At 43.6% G+C, this 21,282-nt stretch overlaps 1 protein-coding gene across 1 annotated transcript in view; it reads right to left on the bottom strand.

The window, feature by feature from the left end:
- PRKCH (protein kinase C eta) overlaps positions 1–21,282 on the bottom strand; it is a 536,393-nt gene that overhangs the window by 207,558 nt on the left and 307,553 nt on the right. Inside the window, exon 6 of the mRNA XM_085626180.1 lies at positions 8,390–8,519. Within this exon, the coding sequence (XP_085482306.1) occupies positions 8,390–8,519 (130 nt within the window). The remainder of the gene's footprint in view (positions 1–8,389; positions 8,520–21,282) is intronic.

Here is a 21,282-nt window from a genome sequence, read left to right as displayed (position 1 = left end):
AGCCACCAAATCCTTCACCTTTACTATATGCACCAACCACTTTCTTCAGAGAACTTGCACCTTCTCTGCTAATGCACTAAGCACTTTCTCCTGCAAATTCCCACTACCCAAGTAATAATGATCCAGTGAGCCACTCTGTTTTCAATGGGCTTTCAATCGTATCAAATCATTTTATGATCATGACACAGAGATTCATGTTTACAGCTGGACATTTTACTGCAAATTTGAACCAACTGGCCGTCTGCGACTATTGTTTTTACTTGTGTTTTAATTGTACGTTTTACTTAACTGAGCAATAAAGTACTCTGAAAATAGAATGTAGAAATGTATCGAAAGAAATAAAGAAAACAGCAGGTGGTGGGTAACTAGCTGAGGCCAAAAAGTGGTCAAAGATCAAAGGAATAAAGAAAGCGTTATTTAGTGAATTTTGGGAGCAATGACCATCAACATAAGTTACCTGGAAAAAACCCACAGAAGCATATAATGTGGAAAAAGAAAATAAGGGAATTCAAGATAAAGTAAAATCTATGATATGTAATTAGGGACTGCATCGCTGACATGCATTACCGTAAGTGTTTTTCAGTCATTGTTGATAAATTGATCAGTGTTTTACCAGTAACGGGGCATATCATCAAGGGCCATATCGCGGCTTTCCTGGCTTTGAAAGCCAGAAAAGCGGCGATATTCACATCGACCTATCAGCAAGCTCGCGCTAAGCCTTGTTAGCGCTATTTTCCATGAGTTTGTTCCCGTTTTCTAATCGCTCTGCATGTCATCGCTAATGACATGCAAAGTAGGCGTTCCGGAGCAAAACTTCATGGAAATGGACGCTAACAAGGCTTCGCTTTATTAACAAGCCTGCAGCAGACCCGCTTAGCGGCAAGATTAATCGCGCTAAGCCCCGTTATCGCAGGATCTTAACACCTGCTTGAAAGTCGACTAAGCCATCTACATAAAGGGAGGTGGATTGTAGGGTTAAGGTCACTGGGGCGTATCAGCAAGGATCTCCTTATCTTCCCCAATTTAACTCTTGTTTTCAGGCGATGCTGGTGCTTTTCGCCGCTATGGCTGGATTTCATATCGCCTCAGAGATAAGCCTTGATAATAATGCACCGTCTCGGCGTTGAAATCCAGCGATAGCTGGCGATAAAATAAATTGCGCTAAGCGCGCTTTGCGATGTTTATCGCAAGTTCTTGCTAATATGCCACAACGTTGGATATTGGGCCCTGTAGGCACAGGTTTTAAAATCAGTTTGTAATTACAGCCAGGCCTAAGTCCTGGCAGGACCCGCCCAACGTGGCCTGAGAATTCAGCTCATATTTCACGCCCGTGAGAAATGTTGGTCATAATTCCATTTGCTATCGAAAAACTGCACATTTCCCATTTTTGCTTAGAAAATGTGGTCCGCAAAACCACAATATAATAGGAATGTTACCACTGGCTTGATAACATAACTGTGAAACCGGATTTCACATAATTCTGTGGGCATAATAAAAATTCGAAGCACCCACATTAAGATTTCACACCGAAATAGTGTTAAAACATCTTACTGAGAACAATAGCAGTTGCCACTTAAACATTTAGAGTTTGGACCTGTCTTGTGCAAAGAGATTTAGGTCTCTTGCAGAATTTTGAAAGCCAATTTTTTTTTAATCAGTCACTGGTGCTTGATGATTACTGCAATAGTGTGTAATTTATATGCTACCTTATAATGTTTGTTAATTTTAATGCACTCTGGATCTTTGCAGTAGCCATGATATGGTCAAACACTGGTTTCATTTGGATATGTACAACAGAGGGCCTGACTTAAACATGGCCGTCTGCTGTTTGGAGTCAGTAGTCTGATTATGGCACCACAGTGTGTAATGTAAAGGTATAGAATCAGCGCACACCTTGTTTTCTACAGACTGAAACTAACTGTAAATTGTTTAGAAACAAAGGTTTGCGTGCAACCCAGAAAAGGGCAGCCAGCCTAATAAGATACAAATCTGCTGATGGAGAAACCACCAGTGTACTGGGTGCACAGCACAATTACAAGTATATAAATCTCACAATTTTGCGTCAAAAGCATCAAATAATGGATTCTTAAAAGAATAAGGCAAATGTTTTCATTCAGGTATCAGAAAATAATCAGTTTATGTACGCACAAAAGGAAAAACTGTAATGAACCATGTTTATAAACGTTGCAAGATCATTTGCATCCAATTATGTTTCAACAAAGAATAAATAAACAATGTTCCAAAAGATTTTTTCGAAAGAGAACAATGAACATAACATCTCATCTTGATCTTCTGGCCCAATGCATTTCGGGATATAACAATCCCTTCTTCAGGGGCCTATATGAAAAAAACAATGACAAAACTCTACTGAAGAATGTGATCTCAATAATACAAATGAACAAATAAGTCAACAAATAAGTCAAGCAACCGCTATGAGTACAGCGCCCAGAGAGGGAAAAGAGGCTGATATGCGTTCAATCAGAGGCAAGTGGAAATGTATCAAAAGATATAGTGAGTCTTTTAAGTGTATGAGTGAACAAAAAGAAAGATAACGGAGATGCCAGTGCCTCAAAAGTAACACCGAAAATCACCCAACTTTAATGTGTATTGCCACCCATGCAATAAGTGCTAAAAATTTGGTTATTAAGTGACAGAAAGATAGTTCCATAGCACGTGATTTTAAAGTAACCGTGATGGTAATTAGTACGTGTATCATTTCTGAACTAACTCACTGATTGTAGACTGAAATGATGTATATACAAATTCAAGCGCGACTCCAAAGAATCAAGAATATTGCTCTGAGATTAAAAGATGATAAGACAACAACCAAGGTCAACTAACTACCTAAAAACAAAATGAAATGTAGTAGCAAGATAAAAAAAGAGGTAGAGGACAGGATTTACCTAGATACTCCAAAACAGGATGGACTCAGAAAATGAAACCAATGTCTTGAAGGTGCAGTGAGAAACCTAGAAGCATGTGTAAAAGATTTTGGTTGTATGATGTCAGGGTACAAAATAAACATATTAAAGAGATAAACTGATAGTAAAGGAAAACGCTTACCACCAATATGGCTTGGAAAAAGGCCAATGACAGCGGAATACAAGGGAAGTGCTCTACTGTTCTATGGAAGTAATCTGCAAAGAGAACCCAATGTGGAAAAATCTAATACAAATGCTCAAGATTGTGAGGAAAATACCAAAACAAGAGTGTACGTGCAGGTATCTACTTACTTGTGGACCACAGTGTGTATGTAATGTCACCATGTGAGATATATGTAGAAAAGACAAACATTATTAACTTGCTTCCTTTTGATATTCTTTGAACATCTTTATCTCAAAAAGTGAAGCAAGAGAAAGGTTATTTTATAAATTTCCAAACATTTCATACTTATTTAAAAAAGAAAGTATGTTTTAAATCATACATGCCAACGGGCCCGATTCATGCAAGAGGCTCTCGATTGTTGAAGTAAAAAAAGACAAATAATGGCTTGCACCTCAAATTGTCTCTGCTTCAATATAAATCGATGGAAAAAATAAATACCCCATTTATTTTTTCAAAATCTCCAACTTTCAAGTTTTGAAAAGTTGGCATGAATGATTAAATCTAAAGTACATATTTGTTTTTTTATTAAAAGCTTTCCAGAAATGTCTTCCGATGTTGGACTTCACTGAGGTTAGACAAAACAATAACAGTTTGGAGATGGCGGCATTGTTTGACTGAGTATGCTTTCCTCATAGGGATTTCTTCTTTATTGTTGATTAGTTTATTTATTCCTCCAAAGGTATCGTGAGTGGTACTGACTGGTGACCTGTTTCAATGTGTGTTTGCACTTCTGTCCTGTGGGTTCTGCAGGACACCTAATTGGTGGTGTTCTTGGCACACTAGCAAGTAACACATTTCACCAAATTGAGCTTGGATGCGGTTTATCTAATGGAATGAGACAGGACACACGACAAAATTAAGTTTTCTTTCAGATCAAATCAATATACATTACATAAAAGAATGATACTCAAGGTATTACCTTCAAAATAAGGGAATACAAAGGCGGCTGGAGGCAAAATTCAAACTTATGTCTTCACATTCCACATACAACTCTGCTTTGGCTAGTGAACTTGTTGAACTATCGCACACCATCTGCTCCTTCTACACTGTGTATTCCCTCTACCACTCACCGCCTCCCTTCTGACCTCCCCAAGCTTCCTCCCCAGGTGTACCACCCAATCCAAAATTAACAGTAGCAGCAGATAGAAAATTGGGGACAATATTATTCTTTCTTCTCCATCATGGCCTACTGACAGTCCTACTATGTCGCTCTAGGCTGGCTGGCAATAAGGTGGGTTGGGGGGTTGTTGAGGACGACTGACTGTGAGCGACGGAGCAAGTGGTTAAATCATCCTGATGCATTGACAATTCCGCGCAACCCTGTCTTTCATGGAGCACTATAGGTAAGAGGGCTGAGTGAGAGGTGGGATGAGGGGTGAGGTAAAATAGGCTATCAATTTGTGGGAAATGCTGGAGAAGCCCCGTGTACGCCCATCTCTCGAGGTCCATAGACAGTCACCTCTTCCCTACGCTTCGCCACTTCCTGCTCTCTGGCTCTAAGCCAGTGTACCTTCCTGGAAGAGAATGGGCAGGGAAGGAATGTTAGTGAGCAAGGGGAGAGTAGGCTGGTCAGTACTATCCTTCCCAAGCCCTCCCGGCATATTGGCTGTTCCATGGCTCCTGCTGTCTTGCAGTATGCTGATGGACTAGAAGGCAGAAGAAGACACTTTCTCCTGAGTGCAAAGAAAAACACACAACGTGCGTCCTTTTATAATGCTGTAACTTTAATGCATATATCGGGAATCCTGTTTTATCCCCGTCTCTAGGTGTGGTGTGCCTCAAAGGCTTCCATAAACACCATTCTAGGTGTGCCATCAACACTCAGCAGCAAGCAGTCAGACGAGTTCATTATCCAAAACGAAAATTCAACTACAACACTGCCATTCTCCAAAATCCCACACCTTCTACTTCCTGCAAGAATGCAATTCAAAATGTACTGCCTTACACATAAGGTCACCTACAATGGCAGTCCTTCTTACCTCACCAAACTACTCACCACCAAAAGTTCACTGCTATTGGAAATGCCTTAATTTAGAACCTCAGCTGCCAAAAATCAACTATTCTCTGGAGCGGAGACCCCTTGTGGATGTCCCTCCCACCCAAATTAAGAACTTTAAATCTAGCTACTGGCTTTAGAAGATAATTCAAACCCACATTTTCAGCCAATTCCAAAACTAATGTATCCTTGAAGTTCCTGGGATCATACAGCAAAGTAAACGCCTGGCCAGATAAGCTCCTCCAGCTGCTGGGAAGCATTCATCAGCTGGGCTTGCAATAGTCGAGTGTGACTCACATTCAAAGTCAAGTTAAACAGCATGATAGGGAGAGTTCAAGGCACATGTGCTTCTCACGAGTGCCGAATCATGGCTAAAAATAGCACTAAATATTTCCTGGGATTTTTAAGACTAGACACATATTGACTGATGTGGGCCCCCTCTAAATCAAATGGATGTGAGAACCAATGTTTCCTCTCAATTTCATGGGCTAAGATTTGAAACATGAGAAACATTTGACCCAATTTATACCAAGTATTGAGCGGGAGAGGTAAACAGGGATAGACTGACTGAACCCTAGGTTAGTGGGGTAATCACATGAAGTCTGATTTAAAAAAGACTGCTTACAAATTGAAATCCTCTCTGATAAATGTTGTCTTCTATTTGCAGTAGATTTCTGAATTTTGTGGGACCACAAATATCCCCAAGAATATGAGTAAGAATATGCATAGATTTTCAAGTGTACTCCTTCTTGCCAATATTTACTCATGCCCATTTTCTAGAAGGTACAAAAGCTAAAACTAAATCAGGCAGAAATGTGCATTTCCACAATTACATGTTTTCCAGAGCAAAAATATATTTCACTGTGGAGAAATAACTTACTTTGTACTAGCTTAAAATCATGAATAGACATGTAAAATGAAACCAGTAAGCTATCATTTAATGAGTTGGGATTTGAGTGCTTGATAAAGAGAATACCTGTCTAAGTGCCCGATTGAATTTTTGGAGGTAAGGATACTCTGCTGCAAGGGAGATGGAGTGTCCTTACAGCTAAGAATGCGATCCTCACACCAAATTTACATGTGGGCAGACCTTTTGGTTAATCATGGTAGAGGCTACTCTGCCTCCGCCATTATGTTATTTCGATTTGTAGAGCACGGCTAATCACCAGTTAGTGTATCCAGGCACTAAGGTGGAATGGAGGCCTTATGGAACTTCTAGATGAACAGCCAGGTTTTCATCCAAAAGTTGAGAAGAGATGAGGATGTCTTTATGTGTTGTGGGAGGTCGTTCCAGGACTTAGCGGCGATGTAGCAGAAAGACCATTCACTGGAACAGCTTTTGTGGATGCGGGAAACAGGTATGAGGGAGAGGGATGCTGAGCACTGTTATTAAGCCCCTCCAACTTCTGTCTGGAGTAAGTCTGTAATTCCGCCAGCCTAATTTAAATGGATGGAATTACAGGGCAGTTTCCACTGCCAAAAAAACCTGGGTAGTATGGGGAAGTGAAAACTGCTAAATGCTCCCCTCAGCATGGGAGAGGACTCCTAAGGCAATGGGAGCATTGTATTTTTTATTTTCAAAAGAAGATCTCCTTTAGGGATTCTGTTTTGGAAAATAAAAAAGGAACCTCTTTGGTGCTGGCCTCTGTCCCGCTGACGGAGCCTTGCACCAAACAGAAATATGCATTGACAGGAATCACTGTGATGGTGGTTCCTGCCAATGCATTATAAATAAGCCCCAGCTTGGCAGTCATTTATACATTTTGCAGGTGAACCCTCCATCAGGGCCACGGAGTAATTTACTCTGTCACTCTGGCAGAATAACAAGCCATCCACCAAAATTAAATCAGCCTAAAAGTAACTGAACACCCAGGCGCATGTGAGGTGGTAGGTGTTCATAAACATTTGGCAGGCACATCCCAACCACCAAAATGGTCTGTAATTTACTACTGTCAAGAGCAAGAGTAAGGCCCTGTCTGAGGTATAAATTGGGACTTAACAGCCCCAACTTTGGTGGAGGAGTAGGGGAAAGTAGTTGTTCCTGGGTATAAATCTTCCTTGCAGAGAAACACAAAAAGTCTACCAAATGCAAATATACCTGAGTGATAAATTTACACATGCATAAATGTGTACCTGTTATATTTATGCATGCACACATAATTATATATTGGACTATTGACAGAAAACTCCTGCAGTTGCAGTTACCAAATCGTACCAATTTCAAAACTAAAAATGTATTCCAAATATAGGAGGCAAAAGACACACAATTGATGGACGGAATGCAGAACAAATCAAAACATTCACCCCCAGTCAAGAGATCTGGGTTAAATCCATCATTCTTTTGCTCACCATGCCACCCCAGTTTAGACCTGGCCATATGCAAATCAGTCTTGACCCTGTGCCTCATGGGAACAGTCAAGCCCGGACTGCCAAGCCAGGTCCTCCCTGGACCGGAAACAAGCATCCTAGGACCGGTTTCGGGGTTTCACCCCTCTTCAGCCAGGATAGCTTGATTCCAGTGGCACAGTGAGCCCAGGACCACGACTGGGCATACCTGGCGCACTTAGGGCGAGAAAGCAAAAGAAACACAATTGATGGACGGAATGCAGAACAAATCAAAACATTCACCCCCAGTCAAGAGATCTGGGTTAAATCTATCATTCTTTTGCTCACCATGCCACCCCAGTTTAGACCTGGCCATATGCAAATCAGTCTTGACCCTGTGCCTTATGGGAACAGTCAAGCCCGAACTTCCAAGCCATATCCTCCCTGGACCAGAAACTGGTCCTAAGATGCTTGGTTCCAGTCCAGGGAGGACCTGGCTTGGCAGTTCAGGCTGGACTGTTCCCATGAGGCACAGGGTCAAGACTGATTTGCATATGGCTTGGTTCAAACTGGAATGGCATTGTGAGCAAAAGAACGATGGATTTAGGCCCAGATCTCTGTACTGGGGTGAATGTATGACATTGTTCTGCATTCTGTCCATCAACTGTTGTTTTTCCAAATATAGGAGTACATTTTGTTTACTATTTTCATGAAGCCGTGTTACTATGCTATTGCAAGGGGTATCCTGAAAATGATATGCTCACTACTGTGCGCTATGGAAGTTTAACCGCCCTCTGACTTCCAGCTGTGTAACACACATTTAGTATAAGATACTAATTGCCATGTACATTTATGTGAAATTCAATAGGTGATTGTTGGAATTGTTTGATAGAGAATTGTGGTGCTACCAGAATCAAACAGATATTCATACTTATAGTCAAAATTAATTGTCAGAATACTTACTTTTGCATTGATGTCCTTGCTTTACTATTCCCCAGAGTAGAGAGCCGCAGTGATCACAGAATGTTGGTGCTTTGTAATTGTGAACCCTAAACTTGTGCGGGAGGTTGATTCCAAACCTTTGGTCACAAACCTGACAAAAAAAATGCAAAAACATTTAGTTTTTTTAATGGAAATATGTACAAAATCTTCAGGTATGAACAAAGAAAGGCAAATATGTTGAGACTTGTCCGAATATTGGAAAAAAAAACTTCTTACACACCAATAATCTTAATAATAAAATTGTGTAATAGAAGAGGGTGATGGTGGACAGCTGTTTCTCTTCTTTTCTGGAACGTTATGGCAATGGATACTTTCAAATGTGAATTAATGTGTGGTCCCCAGTGTAAGAGTGTGTATGCATTTAGTGTCTTTTGTACAATAATAAGCATTCTGCTCAGACTTCAAGGGTCGATGTACCAGAATATAATTTACAGAATGTATCTTTACATTAATATTATGTCCACTATGTCACCTAGAAAAACATAGCCTCATTGTAGTTAACAATAGAAAATCTACATCCAACGGGATGGCATTTTTGCACAAAATATTTTTGACAAGATATTTATGTCAGACGATATTTCTGTAGATGATATTCTGACATAAAACCTTTAGAGGGAGGGATTTTCTAAATTTGACTTATATAATGTATACAAGCTTTCACAACTTATGTTGACCAATTTTAGGTCTTTTACCGACAGTAATTATCAACAAGCATTGGCATAGCCAATAGGTCTCGCCTTTGGGACCTTATAAGTGTTTAGCCATGCAACAGTTGCATAACTAAATACTTATAAGGTCCCAAAAGCGAGACCTATTGGCTATGTAAAGTGAAAGTGATTGCGATCACGATCACACATCAAAGCGGCCGCACGGCCGCGAAAGTGAAAGTAATCGCGGTAAAGCGCGGCGCGCGCGTCCGCGCACATGCACTGTAGCACTAGGCTGGCCTGGTAGCACTTTTTGGAGCCCTCTCAATAAGTCTCGCCAGACCAGCGCATGCGCTGGGTCAGGCGAGACCTAAAAAGAGCTGGTCATGGCTCATCATAGGTTGATCAAAATCCTCTCGCTTACACTAACAATACATGTCTTTAAAGGGACTATCATCAGTCTGATGATACCTCTGTGACACCAATATTTTGCTAGCCAATCACACTATTTTTTGCTTCTTTCAGATCAAGAACAGGAAACCTTTCATAAAACATAAATATTGTAGATTCTATAATACAATAGAATAGTGTACATTGTGCAGCATGAGAATTACTTTCGAAAAAAAGATACACATTTTACAATGTATTTCTTATAACCTCCAGGAAACACAACAAAATAATATGGAAACAAAGCAGCAGTTAATTAAAAAATACATATAGTAACAACAATATATCGGGTAGACTTTGTCTAGGTAGTTAGCTGTCGAAGCAAGAGCTGCTATGTCAGTGTGGAGTGCAAATGCAGGATACCCAAACTTGAGATACAAATCCAAGAGGAAAGGCACAAGCCAGAATCTTATGGGCTCTGACAGGCTTGGACGAACCTGCATTTGGCCCAGCTTTTATCTTCGCTGACCTGCCCCAAACAGACAAGAGGAGCAGACAGCTACTGGAAGTAGGGAAGAAGCTTCAGAAATGCTGCTGAATGGCATTAGATATCCCAATGGATTACTCCTGGGTTCATCTGTATTCCCACATCAGGCTTTTCATTCCTAAGGTCACGCATATCAGGTGCCAGTGAAAATCACATGGGGGAGAAAGCTTCAGGAGTCGGGCTGTGTGGGACCAGAGATGCAGTCAGAAACCCCACTGTGTGGAACAGCTTGAGAGTGGACATTTTAGAAATGCTGCTATCTGGACTAGAAATTCCACCTTGTAGCCCCTTTGGTGTATTTTTATGTGGTGTTTGTGTCTATTTGTGCATGTGTGTGAGTGTGTGTGTGAGAGAGAGAAAGACAGGGAGAGAGGTGAGAGTGAGAGTAAGAGAGATAATAGAAAGGGGTGGGGAGCAGATCTGTGTGTATGTGAATAACCATAAGCTAGTTTAAGCCTACTTGCCCCACCTCAAGCAGCATAACAGAGCAGATCGAGTAGGACATATGGGTGAAAGCTGAGGAATGTTTATGGCTGGGACTCTAAGTCCCATCCTGTGGTCCTTCATTATGCATGCAGCCCAACTGGTTTTTATACTACTTGGCCTCTCCTTAGCAGGCCACGGTCGCAGGGCCTGTTGGGTCAATCAGGAAAACACCTTCAGGTCAGCCATCAATTCAACGCTACTTTATTCAGGTCAATACATGAACAGGATTCTAGTGCTGCAACAATTTATTTACAGTCAGTTGAGGATTATCCTGGTCATTGTAACCACAACATGTCAATCAAACACTTTTATTGAGTGATCTAAATGACCATCACCCTTGTGAATTTACTTGGGCAAAGTGGATAAAATAACAAATTCATAGACATCAAACAATAAATTCAATTCAATTAAAATCAGTGAGAACTTCTCGGTCCCAAACCGATGCATATGACTTATTTGTTCTCTGTAAATATGTCAGGCATACTGCCTTTGTCACTCCTTTTCATATTAAATAGATCTCATCTACTGCACTGGACATACCTTTTTCCAATGCATCAATTCAGCCTATAGCTTTCATCATTGGCTTTTCTCTATAACCAACTCTGGCCTACTATACTGAGAATAAGGTTTCCCAAAAAGCAAACATCTGGCAGACACGCATAAATTACCAATAGGTACAAAGATACTTTTTCCAAAACAAAACAACTACCGATAAAAGGTTCTAATGCGATTACCAAAATGCAAATCTGCTGCTGTCCTTCGGAGAAGGTAAGAAACACCAAAAGACTTGTTTACTATGGTAATTTGTACAAATCTGTGTAACAAAATGCCTATAGTGACCACAGTGTAATAACAATCTACCAATACAGACCTATTTTCTTTAACACGTGATCCAGCGGAAATGCACTTATATATATTCTTGTCTTGTTACTTAATCTACACTCATTTAATCCTCCAACTGTACTAGGCTGTTTACGATTAGATGATCAGTACAATTTAATTTACCACAGAAGCCATGATCCACTGATGAATCTTTCTCCAATGATAGCAGGGGTGGAAATAAGGGAGATTAAACTCACTGTTAGCTGTCCAATGAGGACCGTTAATTGACAGCCAAGTCACAGATTGGAAATCAAATTTAAATACACCAATCTCACAACCATACTATAGATATAGATAATAGCAACTGGAAGTCCCAACCTCCTAAAGAATTTAAGATGAGTAAGAATGATACTAACAAATAACTCTGCAGTCACTACACAGAATAAGAGAAGCAACAACTGATGTTCTATCAATAATATGCTCAAAAAGATTTAAAATATGAGCAATTGTATTAGAGAGGCAAAGTTCATCAGAAACAGCAATTGCTTCAGCAGTTCAGTTAGAAATATATCAGCTTTAATAACAATGCCAAGCATTTAAGCAGGCGTTTTAATCAAAAATAGCCACTGAATTACAGAGTCCAACCACCAAATAGGCAGAAGGATATCTTGTAGACTAACAGCTCAATCTCTAAGTGAATAGAAATAATTAAATTGGGGTCCATTAAGGGTGAGTTCATTAACATAAAGTTTAAACAAAAGTTTGGCATAAAGTTCAGTCTATATGCCACCAACTGTAACATAGGCTAGACAGTCCAAAGTTAGTAAAGAGTTAAAAAGTCGAGTAGCGGGAGGAGCCTAGCGCTTGACCAAGATGGCCGCGTGAGGCTTGAGCTCCCGCGACCCTCGCGCCCTCCTGCAATTATCCTGTCCTAAATCCTGATTTTCATGCACGGAATCCTGTAGATGAGTCACAGCTGGGGCGATTGACGTTGTCCGGGCTAAGATCGCCCACCGGGAACCGAAGTTGTGCATGGCGGAAGAGTGCGGCCTACCTCCGAAGGATGCCAGGGGCTGGCGTTGGCAGGATGCCCGGCCACTAATTGAACAACAGCGGCCTTGGGAGGTGTGAACTGGCGGACGGGTGCCGCTGCACTTTCACTTTCGCTTTCTCGCCCTTTGTTTGCTCTGGCCCGGGAGTGCTTCGTGCCGATCCCCTGATATCTGGAAGACCTGCGCTCGACCCTGGCTGGCTGTTGAAGCCCTAGTTGACCCAGTTTCCTCTGGCTGAGCGAGGGACGTTTTTTTGTAACTGACCGCCCTGCTGTTCGAGATGTCGGCCAAACCGGAGGTAGACAAGCCGAAGTCTAAGGCTACCAGGCGGGGAGGCTATACCCAATCCAACAATATGGATCGCTATGCCCAGCAGAAGGGGTCGCCTGGTGGATCGGGCCAGTTGCTGGAAGCACAGAAGGCCGATCCACCCCCAGCCTCGGAGTTATCATTGCAGGATATCAAGGGGGCGATTGACGGGATGCAATCATCGATTGGGCGACAGTTCGAGACCCTTGCGCACAAGGTGGACATGATTTTGGTTGATGTCAACTTGATTCGCGCGGACCTGGGCAAAACCAATGACCGGGTCAAGTCCCTGGATCTCAAGACTACTGGCCTCGCGGATGATGTCTCGGAACTCCAGGTTGAGGTTCGCAAGTTACGGGCCGCGAATGACCTCTCCGCCCGCCGGCTCGAAGACTTTGAAGGTCGGGCCCGGCGCAACAATGTGCGCCTTATTGGGGTCCCGGAAACTTCGAAGGAGCACTCCGTGGATTTACTCGTCGAGGACTTGGTGGTGAACCATCTTGCGCCTAAGGGCCTCGGCAAGTTTTTTGCGGTTGAGCGGGCTCACCGAGTGCCTGGCGGGAGGCCTAAGGTGGGAGCCCCCCCGCGGCCGATTGTCGCCCGGATTTTCAATTTTCGAGACCGAGACGCTATCCTGCAAGCATCGAGGGTGACAGGCCCGGTGCCTTTTCAGAATGCCTCTGTGAGCTTTTATCCCGACTTCACCCAGATGGTGCAGAAGCAAAGGCAGAGTTTCCTGGGGGTGAAGAGGCGGCTTAGGGAGATGGACCTGAAATACGCCATGCTTTTCCCCGCCAGGCTACGCGTGGTGTATGAGGATCGGACTTTCTTCTTCGAATCGCCGGACATGGCAGGGGACTGGTTGGATGCGCTCCCTCGGCGACAGCCCGGCGGGGACCACGTGGTTGGAGCGGAAGGCGACCGGGATGAACAGGAGTGATACCTCCGGTGTCGGTCTGTTTTGACCCCCAGACAGTGACTACCACCCTATTGCAGTACTGGGAGGGCGGCGGGGGGAAGATGGGAGCTCTTTCCTCCCTTGGGGTACTTTTTGTAGATTTTTTGATAGGGCGACAGGCACACTGCAAGTTAGGGGGGCTTTGCAAGCTGACGCAGGGGTGCAGGGCGGGGGGTGATTTGGGATGTTGGGGTTGTTGTTGGGGGGGGTTCTTTTCTTGCAAGGCGTAGTCATTGTTGTCAGTATTGTCCGATTGTGGTTCTCCGGGGGGGGGTGGAGGTCTCTTTGTGTTTGGGGATGGGGGATAGGGGCTTAAACATAATTAGCTGGAATGTTAATGGCTTAGGGGATCGTATTAAACGGGGGATAGTCCTACAATTCTTGAAACGGACCTCGCCAGATGTGGTCCTCTTGCAGGAGACCCACCTTATAGGGAATACGTGCTATGCACTTAATAGGAAGGGTTATAAATTCATTGCTCACTCGGGGTTCACCTCGGGCTCCAGGGGTGCGGGCATACTTGTTAGAGCTTCCCTACCATTTGAGGTTGACTCCACCATTGCTGATGATAGGGGGCGCTTTGTGGCTGTGGCCGGGAGGTGGGAGGGCAGAACGTTGGTATTGGTTTCTGTTTATGTCCCTCCTGCCCTGCAGGCCTCCACGTTTGCTGATCTGGGCAAGGCCTTGTTGGAACTCCCTGAAGGGATGCTGGTGGTGGGAGGAGACTTCAATGCGGTTGGATCTGGGTTGCTCGATAGGTAGCCGCCCAGGGACACCGGGGGGGGCTCAGAAGTGGCTTCCCGACTTTATAGATACTTTTGGCCTGGTAGACTGTTGGAGGCTGCGGCACCCCACTCAGAGACAATATACCTTCCACTCCGGGGCCCACGGTAGTCTCTCTCGGATTGATTACTTGCTCACTCTGGCTGCGCACGCCTCATTGGTATCTGAGGCTAGGCACATGGCACGGGGTATATCCGATCACTCGCCGGTGTGGGCCCGTCTGGATATTGGCCGGGTAGTGGGGAGCAGGGTGGCTCCCATTAACCCCTGGTACTTTCGTGATCCCAAGCTGCGCAGTGCGTTGCTGAAGGCAGTTGATCATTATTTTCAGGATAATCAGGGTTCAGTTGACTCAGCGGTGTCCTTGTGGGAAGCGTTTAAGATTGTATTGAGAGGGGAGGCCCTTTCCTTGGTAGTGGCCGCCAAGCGGCGGAGAGACGCCGAGGTGACACAAGTTGAGGACGAGATTGCGGCTTTAGACGTGGCCTTGGAGGAGGAGGTTGCAGCGGCCACACAGCATAATTTGAGCTTGAAGCAATTGGAATACAGGGATCTGGTGACGAACGCTGCCAAGACCCTCAATAGGGAGCAGCAGGGTCGATTGTACGATGTCGGTGATAAGGCCGGGAAACTGTTGGCGTGGTTGGATAAAAAAGAGCGTGTTAATCGAGTGGTGCCGGAGTTGTCGATGGATGGGGGAGAGGTTGTCACTGACCCCGACGGTATAGTCCAGTGTTTCTCGGACTATTTTCGTACGGTATACACCTCGGTTTCTGATAGGCCGACTGAGGACTCGTGCGACCTTCTGCGTGATATTGCTCTGCCCTGCCTTTCAGCCATAGATAGGGATGACCTCGATGGGGACATAACTGTTGACGAAGTGGCGTGTGCTATCCGTGCGTTGCGCTCGGGTAAGGCCTCGGGCCCAAATGGTTTGCCGATTGAGTTGTATAAGCTCCGTCCGGATAAGTTGGCTCCTCACCTGCGCGCCATGTTCATGGAGGCGCGGGTGAATGGGTTTCTTCCGCTCGATCAACGACTGGCGACGATTGTGGTAATACACAAAGACGGTAAGCCCCGGGATAAGTGTGGTTCCTTTCGGCCGATATCACTTCTCAACGCCGAGCCGAAAATCCTTGCCAAGATCCTTGCTAACCGCCTGGTTCGGGTGCTTGGAGATTTGATCCACCCGGACCAGTCGGGCTTTATCCCGCACCGTAACACTGCACTGAATCTTAGACGCCTTCATGGCGTGATTGCTAGGACGGGCACGATGCGAGAGCCGGCCATTGTGGCGGCCCTTGATGCCACGATGGCTTTTGATACGGTGGAGTGGGCGTACCTGTGGGCTGTGCTAGCCAAGTTCGGCTTCGGGCCTGGCTTTGTAGGCTGGGTGAGGTTGCTGTATGAGGGGCCCCTTGCTAGCGTCGTGGTGAACGGGCGGGTGTCGACACCGTTCGAGCTCGGGAGGGGCACCCGGCAGGGCTGTCCCCTGTCGCCGTTGTTGTTCGCCCTTGCTCTTGAACCGCTGGCGGCGTGGATACGATGGCACCCGGATATACGTGGGATTCGTTGGTCGCCTGACCACGAGGACCGTATTTCGCTTTATGCCGACGATATTCTGCTATACCTCACCTCGCCTACGAAATCTCTCATAGTGGTTTGTGACGTCTTGACTTCTTTCGGTAGGAACTCTGGTCTTGTTATTAACTGGGGAAAGTCACACTTGTATGTCCTGTGTGGTGATGTCCCGCCTGTCCCGCGATGCTCGATTCAGATCGCCCGGCAGGGCTTTTTGTATTTAGGGATCTATATTTCCACTGACCCCACTTTACGATACGAGAAAAACTTGCTCCCTCCCTTGGCACGTTTGCGGCGGGACGTGGCGGGCTGGCGGCGGTTGCCGCTTTCCCTCCTTGGCCGCGCCGCCCTGTTTAAAATTATGTCTCTTCCCCGTTTCCTCTATGCCTTACAGAATACCCTTGAATTGGTCCCGGCCAGTTATTTCCGTGAGGTCGAAAGCCTCCAGCGCGCGCTATTGTGGGAAGGGCGACCACGCATAGCGATTGCTAAGTTGACGCTTCCGTGGTATGACGGGGGTATCGCGCTTCCAGACATTCGACGTTATTATTGGGCTACTCAGTTGAGCGCGATTAACCACGGTGTCTATGGTCCGGCGCTGAGCCCCGGCTACGCCATGGACCGGTGGTTGCTGCGCGGGGGTAATTACCACAGAGCATTGTACTCGAAGTCGTTGGACTTCACCCTTACGGGGCCCACCAGGGTGGCCGTGCACATGTGGAAGGTGGCGACGGATTCACTGGGATGGAAGGGTAAACTTACCCTTGCCACCCCGTTCTTTGACTCTGATATTCTGGGAAAGCTTTGGCATACAAAAGGGTTTGAGAAATGGGACCTGATCGGTATATCCAGGGTTGGAGACCTTTTGGTTAAGGGTTGGGTGAAGTCATTCGAGGAGCTGCAGAAGGAATATGAGCTAGGGAGCACGGAGTTCTTCCGATACGCTCAAGTGTGTCACGCCTTGCGGTCCGTCCTTGTAGAGGGGGAGAAGGTGCCTGAGTCCTCTCCGTTAGAGGACCGGATCCTGGATGGCCATATGTCAGAGAGTACGATCTCTCTCATTTATAAGAAACTAATTAATGTTCGGGCAGATCTTCTTCTAGGGTTGCGCGATCAATGGACTAGGGATGGCCTCGAATTAGATGATGAGGATTGGCAGTCTGCAGTTTCTTCTCCAAAGGAGGTCGCAATCTCGGCACGCCTGCGGCTGGTGCAGCTTAAAATACTCCATAGAGTTTACGTGACAGGGCCTAGGATGGTCCATATGGGTTTCTCTGAGGAGGGCTTGTGTAGGAGAGGCTGTGGTATGGTGGGCACCTTCCTACATATTATTTGGGAATGCGGTGCGATCATGGAGTTCTGGAAGCGTGTCCACGATGTGATGGGGGAGGTGACAAGCATCGTCATGCAGCCGGAGGCGCGGTGTTGTCTCCTGAATGTTTGGGGTCCTACTGACCATGACGCGGCACAGACTCAGTGGGTGACCCTAGGGAACATGGTAGCTAAGCGCGACATCGCTCACCTGTGGGGCTCTACTAGGCCTCCCACACTGACAGCGTGGATGGAAAACATGGATTGGAGCATGTTTAGGGAGAAGACAGTGTATTGTGCTCGAGGGCGCCCCCGGAAATGGCACACCATATGGGGGCGATGGAACCAGTACAGAGGGGGCATATGCCTGGCCCCAGACCCGGACCCGCCTGAGGAGCAGCTCTCCCCTTAGCATTCTTTCCGGCTTTGTATTCTTTGTTGGTATGTGTTTGCCTTCTTGAGTCTCTGCCTTCCCCTCCTTTCCCTTACTATAGACCTGTGTCCGTTGGTCGAAATGGGGCTCGCTCCCCCTGCTGGGAACCCTTTTTGTGCTTTAAGTACTTATCGCCTTGCTTGTGTTTAGGTTGGGGTTTGGGTTTATTTAAAACAGAACCTTGATTCTCCTTCAGTGAAATGTGGACGCTCGCTTGTGTTGTGTTACTAAAGCTGCCGTACCTCCGGGTTGTCGGCTGAATAGCTGTGTCCCTGACTTAAAAGAATAAAGGTTTTTAAAAAAAAAAAAAAGTCGAGTAGCATCTTCATCTATAATCCGATGTAGCATGCATTGGAAAGCATCTCAAAGAGTAAAAGCCTGTGAAAGAAAATTAATAAATGTCTGCGTAAAAGGCAAAAAAGTATGCAGTGCCCCTCCTTTGGGGTTTACTCTTTTATAAGTTCTTTGGTAAAGTCCTAGTGGGGTAACATCACACCACCATCAAAAGACCATCACATGGCTATGGGCACATCATGTCACCTTAATTGAATGAAACATCGAGCTGGTTTTCCCATGACTGTCATGAGAAATGAAACTTTGCAAGTCCACATAGGTCTGACTTTGCTAAAAAGAAATACAAAGTTGTGAATTTAAGGTCATAGCTAAAATTCCAGTCACATAGGAACATTTCTCTATGAACATTAAAAGAGTAATGAAAACATGGCAAGGAACAGTAGGGTACAGAGCAAGGTTACATTTCACTTGTAAAGAAAAATCCATTGTATTAAATCAGGGGAAAGAACAACATCAATGAAAAAGCATCTCAAAAGTAGAAAGAAAGGCCTTTATGTTAGCATTGCATGGTTATATTAAATAAGCTTTAACTCTCCCTTAATTGTAATGAATTTGAATCAATTCACATAAAAATGTATAAACTTTCATGAGTATTACTATATGAAATGTTTAATGTTAAAATGTCCTACTTACACTAGTTTTTCTCACATTAATCTCGTAAATGCAAGTTTTTCAAAATACAGAATTCTAATTTCGTTTGAATATTTTCATATTCTATAACATCTCTAATATCAGTCTGTAAAATATCGTGTTTCTAATTCATTGTTTACATATTTTTGCACCAATTGTTCTATATGATGCATATTATCAAGAGGCACCATACTACTAAGCCACTCCATTTTAGCACAAACTTCCATTAATAAGAATCAGTTTCATTAGTACAACTTTGTTTATATGTATTAATATTGTTCTACACATGTTTCCTTCATCTCACTTTTTAAAAGCACACTTTTATGGTGCTTCTACTACACATGTCTCTGTTTCATGTATCCCTATCTATTGTTTGTAATGTAAAATTTCAAATTTTTCATGTGCTCTATCTATAAATGTGTTGTGTATTATAATTTTTAAAATCTCACTGCACCAAATAATTTTCACAATGAATAAGTCAGGCCTACTGCCTTTTCCCATAACTTTTCAAAATAAGGAGATCATGCTATGGCATCTGACACATGATATCATTGGCTTGTCACCATAACTAATTCAGGCCTAATTTACTGAGCATAAGCTTAATAACGAATCAAAACATGCTATTCAAGTGCTCCGTCAGACGAAGCACACAAACTGTGCCAATTAAAGGCTGTACAAAGGAAGATCAAAATGTAGGTGGAGCAAACCCCCCTCCCTTAGTGGGCTACTCAAAGCTCTTTCTTTGCTGATCACACAAGGTCAATCAGGAGGTGTGCTTCCAAGCCAGGTCAAAAAATGTGACATATGTATACTGCACATTTATTTAGGAAGAACATATCAAATCCTGATGTCTTTGTAGATTTTCAGAGATCTTCCATGAACACAACAGTTGCTGCTCAGCTTTTTTTGTGTTATAAACAATGTTGTTAGGCTCAGAAGACTAACATATGTGACAAAGTTAATATCATTTAGAAGTTTAATATATACACCGTGCTGTAATAATAGAAGTGTGAAACCTAAATAATGGTATTTATTAACTTCATTACAGAGTTTTATTTCTGTAAAAATAACATCAAGAGGTTAGCAAATGTGTGCATCAAATAATTACCAATTCCTTCAATAGATCAAATTATCATAAAAAATCCCATTATTCTTGAAATTTCTTGTGGAACAGATGAAAAATAAACTTTTCAATGAACAAAAGAATATAATAGCAATATCATACGAGTACACTGACTTCCACCTATATTGATTGTTGGTGGTTCACAAGTGCACAGCAAGAGTTACGCTCTGGTCTCATATACCAGTGTCAACTGTAGTTAAACTTAAATGTAGCATTCATTTACATACTTTTTGGGGAGGTACATATTGGCACATGAGGGTCATTCCTTTGCATCACACCCTGCCATGTTTATATGCTGCTGCTTATATCCAACATTGAAGTCAGTGTGGTAAAAACTCCTGATTGTGAATCAAGAGACACCATTACCTAGGACAATTGTATAGAAAAATGGGAATAACACAAAAGAAATAACTCACACATTTATCACAATATTAACATGCATGTAACCACAGAGTTGCATCCCACTACATTGAGGTCAATATATTGAAATGCAATACAATTGCATCCACTCCATCTTCTACCAGTACCTCGTCAAGATAAATATATATTTACCAATCTTAATTCCACATTCAGGTCCTTAAACATACCTTGTAATGTTGTGATAAGGTTAATATAGTGGATGATATATTTTTTATGTTGATATTTTGACCACAATATAGTTGTAGGCCACCCAGCGACAGTGGTTAGGAACAATTTTGATACAAGTCAATCAGCTATCTTGAAATGTAGAAAATGTAGAAATGAAAGTGAGTGAAAAAAATTATTAGGAAAGGAAATAAGTACTGAAACGGAATCAAGCATTTTTTTCTAAACTGGAAGTAGATTTTCTTGGAATCTCTGCTGAAATGGTGGAGAATGTTATATTTTGATTCACCATTGGCTTACCACACACAGCCAAAAATTGAAATGTAATACTGCAGCTGTAAAAGCTGGCATCTTGCTATCCACCAGCCCCAAACAATCAGTCCCTCTACAAGTATAACAATCCAGCAGAAAAGTGCTGCACTGCACATTCCAAGTATGGCAGTATTGTAGTGTTGGAACGCGGGTATCTGAACATCAATCGCTTAGTGAAATCTTCAAATATATTTCCCCATTGGTCGTATGGACCTTTGTTAGTCAACATGAAGTGATGGATGGCAGCTAACTTCAGAAATGCTCTTCCAATTCTGTGAAGCCAATGTGACTCCACAATGAAGACCGAGATTATATAAATTCATCCATGAAGGTTTATTTCAAAACGTTCAGCCAGCCAGTATATATGGAAAGCAGGAATACGTTTAAAGGCATAACAATATGGTCTTGGGACCAAAGTGTGCTGATAAATTAAGGCACAATGCCATAAGCTACACAATAGTAACAGCCATGATGCAAAGGAAACAAATTGTTGCCAGAAGGTGTTCCATAAAGAAACTTTCCCTTTCTAATCTA

Source organism: Triturus cristatus, chromosome 9 (genome assembly GCF_964204655.1).
Source record: "Triturus cristatus chromosome 9, aTriCri1.1, whole genome shotgun sequence".
NCBI lineage: Eukaryota > Metazoa > Chordata > Amphibia > Caudata > Salamandridae > Triturus > Triturus cristatus.
This window is presented reverse-complemented; position numbering and strand designations above follow the sequence as displayed.